This window comes from Furipterus horrens, unplaced genomic scaffold (genome assembly GCF_987537825.1).
Source record: "Furipterus horrens unplaced genomic scaffold, mFurHor1.1.pri manual_scaffold_6, whole genome shotgun sequence".
Lineage (NCBI taxonomy): Eukaryota > Metazoa > Chordata > Mammalia > Chiroptera > Furipteridae > Furipterus > Furipterus horrens.
This window is the reverse complement of record NW_028327176.1, coordinates 54,183,596-54,192,810: the sequence shown is the minus strand read 5'-3', so window position 1 is coordinate 54,192,810 and position 9,215 is coordinate 54,183,596. Positions and strand designations below refer to the sequence as shown.

Genomic DNA, 9,215 nt, shown 5'->3' with positions numbered 1-9,215 from the left:
GCCTCTAAAACTTGTCAACACAGCCACCAAAACTTCAGTCAGATCCTGTCCTCCTCCTGCTCAAACCCTCCCAGAGATCCTCATTTTTCTCAGAATCAAAGCCAACATTCCAACAGTAGCCTGTAAGACCCTACCAACATCAAGGGCCAGAAGTCATTTTCTATAAAAAGCCAGACAGTACATATATTAGTCTTTGTTTGCGGGGTTGTCTCTGTGTCAACTACTCAACTCTCAACTGTAGCAGCTTACTCCATATACAGGTGGGGACAAAGAGGATCTATGGTGTGAGTAGGTAAAACAGTTTATTCTAATAGCATTATTTATTAATTTTTGTATTACTTTCCATATGAAAAACTGTATACCTACTTTGGCCCCACCCTGTTAGGTCATTAGCAACTCAGCCCTCACTCACAGTCACAAGAGTGGTGAATGTGAGCAGCACTAAGCAGGGGAAGAAAAGCAGAGGCAACCAAGGCCAAGTCGGGCTGACTGCACACATCTCTCCCTTTGCTTGGTGCACAGTGTAACTCACCACAGTGCCTTGCTCACAGACCTCTTTTTAAGTTTCTCCACAAAATCCATCAGGTCAAGGTGGTTCATGATGCTTCTAAAAAAAGTCATCAGGTCAAAAACATGTGATATGTCTTACAATGATAGAATCTTTAAAATTTTGACAAGGAAGAGAACATCTGGACAAAGGCAGAGCACTGATACACAGCATGATCTTCAAACATACCAGTGAATGATATAAGTGAGGTAATAATACATATAACAAAGTAGGAAATACATGGAAGATTATTCTCTCTTCTGAACAGAATTCCTGGGGGTTTCTGCATTACTTAGCACATATATTCTGTTAATAAAAAATGAGGTCATAATGTGCCAACCTATTTCTCACAGAAACTGAAAAGTCCACATCAGACTCCTTCTTCCTGTACACTTTCACCTTCCCTCTTCCCTCTTCTCCATCAATGTCCTTGACTTTCTCTAACTATTATCCTCTTCATTTCTGCCTGGCCTTGCACCCAAACATGGCAGACAGAGAATCCTAGAGGCCCAAAATTCTACAGAGGCTGTTTGCAAGGGGGAGGAGACTACAGTAACTGCCACACCGGATACACTTTATGTAAGAAGGAAATGGAGAATATTGTGAATGCCTCTTCCATGTGAAAGAACAGGATGGCAGCATTCCTTCATGGGCCAAAGAAGCAGAGGAGGCAAAATCTGGTCAAGAGAATCGCAACCAAAGGCTGGGAGCGGAAAGGTTTGCAATGAGCTGACCCCTCTCGCTCTTTGGTATTTGCTTCTAATGGGCAGAGTCCATTTGGGGAAGCCAAAGACACTGAAGAGAAGTCCCGGCTGCTCAAAGTTGACAGGAAGTAACATCCATGAGAGTAAGAATTCAACATCAAATCTGTTCTCAGATACAACACGGACAATGAAGAAGAAAAAGAAAAGGAGAGCAGAAGAGAGATGCAAGTACAAACAGGCCCACCTTAGTGCAGCCCAGCCCAGCCCAGCCCAAGGAAGGTAGGATTCAAGGAGAAGGAACTATAAGTGGGAGCCTTAGACCACATCATTCACCACAACATGCACTCAACAAACTCCATTTTATTCTTTAACCTAGTCACACAAAGAGCTCCTTAATCCCTTTCTCTGCTCCTCCAAAGCTGCAGTATATTCCCTAATGAGATGGCCTGATATAATTTCATTGGGAACATTGTAATTATATAACCTGGATGCCCTTTCCCTTCTACCTAAGGATATTAACAATATCCTATTATACAACATAATATAGAGAATTAACTAATATTTAATTATATTAATGAGCATCTATAGAAACATTGAGATGATTCTTTTTTTAACATAAGAGCCTGAGGAAAGTGAGATTATCACATCTGCCTTGTAAACTATGACAACGGTCCCCCAAACTCAGCCATTTAGTTGTTGACTTAGCTCCCTCCATCCAATCCTGTCATCTTGTTGGGAATTTGAGCTCCCTATTGGCTCCCTGGTGACTTTAAACTGCCTGTTTTGTGACATCGTTCTCCCACCAAACCTACCACAACCTGGTAGAATCTTGGGGTTTCCATGGAGCTGCCTGTAAATAAATTTGTATCATCACAACTGACCAATGACCAGTAACCAGTGGCCAGTGACCAGTGCGACCAGTGACTTTCGCACTGGGCACATGTGCTCTTGGGCTCCAGCCACTCAGCCTTCTCATATTGTCTCCTCGTCCTTTGCATCTACAGTTGATATTTCCTCTTCTCCTCTGACCATGTCAGGTAATGAGAGAATCTTTTCTAAAGTTATTCCTTAGATATTTTTGGGCCCTACATTTAGCACTAGAGCCAAAATACTATATTATAAGGGGAGAAAGTGTGATCTGAAAATCTGGAGACTTTAGTTTTGATTTTGACATTCCCTAGCTATGTCACTTTGGACATGTAATTCAATCTCTCACATAATCTGCTTTTTCCTCATCTATTACATTAAAACATTAGTTTGGTTGTTATTTCTAATCCCTTTCTTTTCTAATAATGAGCCTTAAAGGACACCCATATAAAAGTGAAATCAAGACTTGCCGAGACCATTACAACAGGAACAGATAGAAAACCTAGGTGACAGAGAAAACTATATATATATAAAACCATGTGTAATGGTCTCCCACCACTGATATTTCTACCTCAGAGTTTTAAATTTAGTGCTGTTTAAAAAGTAATTTATACCAGTTTTTCAAGTTTTCTATCCAAACTAAGTGAAAATATATTGAAATGTAGGTATTATTTTTATCAGCATAGGCCAACAGGAGGAACCGAGAGGGAGGCAAAATTATAAGAACGAAGGAGGGAAAACCATAGGAATGAAAGAAGACAGCATGGAGGAACCCTTAAGAGCAAAAGTGGTAGTTAGGAATGGAATGTTGAAGGAATCCAAATATTTTAAATTAAAGCAGCAATAGCACAGGGTAAAATCTGCTCAGAGTAGGGCAAAATAAAGGTGACTTTTAGCAAATGCTTCCATTAGTAGAGTAGAAAGAAAAGTAAGACCAGAATATAGAGTATCACTAGGCAAAGAAAGTTGTCCAGAAGTCATGTGTTTGTGTTTAAAACCACCTCTCTGAACACAGATGGCAATTGACAACTGAATATAAATATTTAAAAGCTATATTTCAGAGCAGAGGTTTTCTATAAATGTGAAACTATAAAATTGGTTATCTGGGGGGCTGGAGGAAACAGCACTTTCAGTGTTTCACTTCATTCTGATTTTTAAACTTTGTAGATGTTTAGTCTATCAAAAATAAATATTTTTAAATGCTATATCCTTATTTGAACCAGAAAGACTAATTCTTTTGTGTGATGATTATGTTCTGAGACAAAGTGGGTTTTCATCTTTACAGTTAGTTTCTCCCTAACACAGACAGCACACTGATAAACAGCCATCATCTCTTTTTAGATCTTAGCTACCTAAGAAAAAGAGAAAAGTCACACCCCATACTCTAATTTCACATTTATCAAGAAACAATTTTGTGGAGTTTCTTGGGTATTCTTACTTCAAATTTTTGAAAATTAAATCTATGATGAAGGCTTTGGGTATAACACATTCCTGGATGTTGAAGGCCATTATAATCCAGGTTTTAAGATAAATATAAAAACTACATGATACTTTTAAGTGTCCTTTTGTGTTTTATTAATTGGAATATATATTTCTACTGGACTCACTGTTATATAGCTGTTATATATCTGTACTTGCTGGGTAATATTCACATGAATGTGAATGAGCACAATAATGGAATTCCTTTACACTTACTTTACTCTCTGCGTTATAGCTGGCTTTACTAAAATATTTGTCTATATTGGGGCTACCTGTACATACACATTTATTGCATCTTGCTACTTGTTAGGCAATTTTTACTGATATGTATTCTCTGTCTGTGTGTACTAGCTGGGAATTCCTTCAAAATCACCTTTCATTCTGGGCTACACTTTGCTTATAGTACTCACTGAAATAAAATAGGCAACATTCAGTTTTATACTATTGCATGTATAAAACAGAACTTCACGTACTACCAAATTTATTATGCTTTGATCCTTGCTGCATGCCCTAAATTTTATATATATATATACATATATATATATATTTATATATATATTTAGTTCTGAAATATGATTTTCATTTCATTTGTAATGTATCACTTGTCATATATGAATTACTGCTGTTGTTGTTATAAGCACTTTATGGATGAGTAGCCTAAAGCTCAGAGAGTTTAAATAATGTTTTTCTTTCAAAAAATACTTCTTGAGAAACACACTCTCAAATACTCATTTTGAGAAAGGATCAGAAGTCAGGCTTCAAGAATGTAAGAATGACCCTTCATTTTTACCAGCCAGACTGAGTTATATGTGATTTCTAAGAATAACATGTGAACTGTGCAGGCAAAATGAGACACTGAAGGTTATGATGGTAATAGCTGTACTGGTTTCTCATGGACAAAACTCTGCCTACATTAGAGTTGTATTGTTCCCAGTTTATGGCTGTGTAATGCTCAGAGCACAGTCCTGCAGGGCAGTCAGGATGCTGAGGTTACGTAACCTGAGAATAATACTGATATAAAGGGAGAACTTAAACAACTCTATCTGACCTCTCTGAGCCTCACTTACCTCACAAATAAAATGAGAATGCTAGAACAGAGGTTTTCTAAAGACTCCTGGTTCTAAGCGCTTCAATTCTAGGAAATAGCATGCAAATCAACACAAGTGCAGGCTCAAGAGATGACAGGGCAAGGAGAGGTTGATTCTAATCTCGAGAACAATATACAAACCACACTTGTTGGTCTTCTGAACATTTTTCCTCAGTTGGGAGCAAAGGCACTTAATACAGGGAGTAGTAAACTGCTCTAGCACTTACAACCATCATAAACTGTTTTATTTTTGATATCTCAATGAGCACTGGTATTAGAGGCTTTCTCATAGCAACAATCTAAAGATAATTATATTCTTCAAACATAGTGAGAGTTCATCAGTCTCACTGACTTTTTTCAACACCCTCTTGTTCCCCACAGAAAATTTCCAAAATCCACATTTCCTTGGAAATTCAGATTCTACACAGCCCTCTCTTCCTGCAGTGAGCAATGCAGCCTCCCTAACAGGAAGGGTCTGCAACTTCTCCAGTAACTCTACTCCAGCTGTCAGTTCACAATGGCTACTGCCATCAGCCTCTGGCACCTCTTTCCAAGCACTCATGGGTAGTGCCTGCCTCTACCAACATGCTAGCACAACTATGTGGCCTGGAGGCATTGGCCAGAGCCAGATCTCCACCTCAGCCGCTTCCAATCCTGGGGCTTTTCAGTGGGCTATCACAGGAGGCTCTGAAAAGAAGTCATCATCACTCAGAGCCTTCACTGTGCCTGCCACTGGCCAAAACACAGCTGTTTCCTCCATGTCTATGGTATCCCAGTATAATACCACTTCAGTTGCCAATAACATGGCCCCTCTGTATCCATCACTTTCTGCCCGCCTTGTTCAGGTGGCACCATCTCAGATTCCAAATCAGGGATATAGCCTGTCACTTCCCTACCAGGAGGGAAGTAAGGTATACTACTATAATCCAGGCACACAAGGGCCTCTTCTCTCTGGAGAATTTGGTCCCTACCTCCAATCCTATGGCTCTGTTGTTTCTTACATGGAAAGCAGAGCCTCTGTCCCTCAACCAGAGATGGTCATGGTACTAAAGGACAATCAGCCCACAAACGTGATTCCACCGGCCTCCACCTCTGGAATCTACTACTCTGTGCCCACTCAACCCATCGCAGATACAAGTTTTCAAGGTGAGTACAAAGAGCAAAAAGGAAGAGGAATAAAGTCAGCATTCAAAAATAGGGTCAATCTGCAGCCGGGAAGTGGTGAGTCCACAGACAGGTGGAATTTATGTCCTGTGACTTTAGAGACTACTACCCTCAGTCAGAACTCTGCATTTTCAGAGTCATTACGGGAACACATAACAGAGGTGGGAAGGTTGGACATCTAAAGGCCATGTATGCTCTATGTAGGAGAACCACAAGAGCATATACCAAGGGATATCACCCCTTCACTGCCCTGTACTACCACACTGAAATGAACTCCCTTCCCTGATTTCTTGATTTAGTCTATTTGTAAAGGTATTTCAGAACTCTTACTGTGACAGTGCCAATTTCACTTTCTCTCTCTTGGTTTATACCAAGACTTAAAAGAGTTGTTTCTCAATACTTTGTTAAAGAAAAAATAATAGGCTAAAAACCTGTCTGTGCTTATTCATTTCATTAGGAAGATTTCCACTCCTTCTCCTACTGTGTGGTATTAAGCGTTCTTATTAACTCAGGAAAGTTGAAAGAATTAAAAGGATTATATGTGAAAACACTAGGCTTGTAAAATATTTTTAAAATCACTTTTACTTCTTATTTGACTCATAACAATCCTGTGAACTTCAAAGATAACCATGGAACAATGACATTAAATGACCACCAGTAACAACTAGAACAGTGGCCTCCTACCTCTTGCACAGGGTGCAGTCCATGATCCTTAAAAAGAGCTCATAGAAATACCTTTCCCATTGTTGGAAGGAGCAAGATTGCTGCATTTGTGATAAGGAAGAATTTTATTTACCAGGAACTAACTAAGTTCTCCTTGATTCCTTTGTAGTGATGGAGCATTCCCTGAGGATGGAGACTTCCCTGGGATTGCAACCTCCAGGCCAAACATTTTGTCTGCCACAAACTCCAGAACTCCCTCAGTCCTGTAATAGCAGAAATACCCAGATACTTGAGAGTAATCCACCACCTGGTAATGGGGACATTTCAGTGGTAGCTCCTGTCCAAAGTTCTAGTAATCTACTATCACTGCCTCCAGTGCCAAGCCAGGAACAGAGAGAAAATAAGAATTCAGACAATATTAAAGCTACCCTTTCAAAGCCTCTGGATTCCTACCAGATCCCAATAGAAAACCGAGATCTTCCTCTGTTCCCTTTAGAAATCTCTGATACTTATGAGTTCCTGGACAGTATTGATCCTCTTGTCCCAGAAAAACAGCCTGATTGTGAAAAGGATGATCTCAGAAAGAAAACCTTGAGTCTTAATAACAGTCTTAAAAACCAAGAGATACTTGAATATGGGACTGAACCTTATGATGGTTTTGTAGACATCGCTACACTGGTGAAGGCTATTCAACTTCCCCCACCCTTAGAGCCCTTGGATGATCTTGATCAATCCATAGGTCCCAAGGATATTCAACTTCCCCCGCTCTTAGAGTCCTTGGATGACCTTGATCAATCCATAGGTCCCAAGGATATTCAACTTCCCCCGCTCTTAGAGCCCTTGGATGATCTTGATCAATCCATAGGTCCCAAGGATATTCAACTTCCTCCACTCTTAGAGCCCTTGGGTGATCTTGATCAATCCATAGGTCCCAAGGATATTCAACTTCCCCCACTCTTAGAGCCCTTGGATGATCTTGATCAATCCATAGGTCCCAAGGATATTCAACTTCCTTCACTCTTAGAGCCCTTGGAAGATCTTGATCAATCCAAAGGTCCTGAGGAGATCAAAACCAAAGGTAACAGAGGCAACAAGTTGAACAAGGTGCAGGAGAACTCAAGTGTCATTAAGGCTTCTGATAAAGCCAGGAAGAACAAACGTAAAGCCTCCGAGCCCATCAGCGTTGCTCCCAATGCCAAAATCAAGTCTGAGAGCCCGGATTGCGTGTGCTCGGGAGAAGTGGGTATTTGCAAAGTTGCAGTCAGTGGCATGGCTCCTACAAACACAGCCAGGCATTCTAACAGCAAGCCTCACAAATCTGCATCCAGCAGAAACAGCGAAACTAAGAGCCACGGGCAGGAAAAAAACAAAAGAAAAAAAGACAACAACTCCAAGATCGCTGAAAAGAATAAGCAGGCAGGGAACAAATTTAAGGCAGAAGAAAAGCCAACCAGTTCCAAGAAGAAACAGAAGAAAAATCAAACTGAGCTGACCCAAGAGACCTTCAAAAAGCCTCGCAGCTGCCTAGCTATGCACATGCTGGAATCAGTGCAAGTGTTTCACGCACTAGGGAAGAAGGCTGATAAGAACACTGAACTGTTTTCATCCCGGGCTGTGGGAAACTCAAGCAACCCTAAAGGCCCCCAGCCACCTCCTCCTACCAAACGAAGGCTGGATACCTCGGGTGAGGGCAAAGGTCCTGAGAAAACTCAAGTCAAACACCAGAAAACAGATGGCAGTGCTGAAAAAGAGTGTTCTTCTCCAACTCAGATTGAGCTGCCACCTCCTGGCCAGGTCAAGTTGGTATCTTTGCCTTTTTTTAAACTGGACAAACCTCAAGCTCGACCAGTTCCTCGCAGACCACAGCCTGTGGCATCACATCGGCCTGCTGTGGCTAACCCTGCCCGGCCTGGTTCTACCTCAGTGCAGCCTGCTGCAGTCCATTCATCCCGGCCCACTGCTGCACCTTTGACAGGTCCTGACAGACCACCTTGCTCAGTTTCAACCAACCCATCTAGACCAGGTTTGACCAACACTACCTGCCCCAGTGTCCCTCCGTCTGCTGCTCCCAGGCCTGTGCCGTACAAAACATCAGGTTGCAGTTCTTTCCAACGGGAGCCCTTTCACAGTACTGTGACCAAGCCCCACTTCCCACCCAAGCCTCAAAACCAGTATCTACTCCAGGATTTCGCCCTCCAGCCAAGGCCATGGAAGAACCCCGGCATTTCTGGGCCCATCGTATCATATCCCATCACAAATGAGCAGAGGCCAGAGCGGGAGGCCATGAAGAGGAAGGCTCAACTAGAGCGTGAGAATGCTGCCAAATACACCTCTGTGGGGAAAGTGCAGTATTTCATTGAAAGGGAAAAAGAAATGGAAATCTCTCAATACTATGGCTACGCACGGTAAGAGAGGCTAGCATGGTTGGTGCCACTTTGAATACCAACTTCTTCCCATAGATAGATATACATTTCTCTATTCCGGTATATTTTAAAACTTAATAAAATTGAATAAATAAATAAATGTAATAGACTTAGTAGATGAGAAATAAAGAAGCCTTCTGAATTTGGAGATGCTGTTAACTGTGGTTTTTCTGTGGTGACGGTTGGGATCAAAGGCTGCCTGAGAATGAAATATTGGAAGTTGGATGAGCAAATCAGGGACAAGGGGTAAGAAGTGAGGAAAAGGCAGGAACTTAGTCCGT

At 41.3% G+C, this 9,215-nt stretch overlaps 1 protein-coding gene across 1 annotated transcript; it reads left to right on the top strand.

Moving 5' to 3' along the window:
* The first annotated feature begins 2,134 nt into the window (after positions 1 to 2,134).
* LOC150006221 (uncharacterized protein C2orf78-like) lies at positions 2,135 to 8,920 on the top strand. The gene is made up of 4 exons (XM_090280128.1): positions 2,135 to 2,288; positions 5,066 to 5,830; positions 6,681 to 7,195; positions 7,511 to 8,920. Exons 1-4 carry the CDS (start codon positions 2,135 to 2,137, stop codon positions 8,918 to 8,920), a joined length of 2,844 nt encoding a protein of 947 aa, XP_090136254.1.
* Positions 8,921 to 9,215: the final 295 nt, after the last annotated feature.

Coding starts and splice junctions, on each gene's coding strand:
- LOC150006221 (XM_090280128.1), top strand. CDS start 2,135: ATGACCAGTAACCAGTGGCCAGTGACCAGTGCGACCAGTGACTTTCGC. Junction 2,289..5,065: donor TTCTCCTCTGACCATGTCAG/GTAATGAGAGAA, acceptor TGTTCCCCACAG/AAAATTTCCAAAATCCACAT. Junction 5,831..6,680: donor CGCAGATACAAGTTTTCAAG/GTGAGTACAAAG, acceptor ATTCCTTTGTAG/TGATGGAGCATTCCCTGAGG.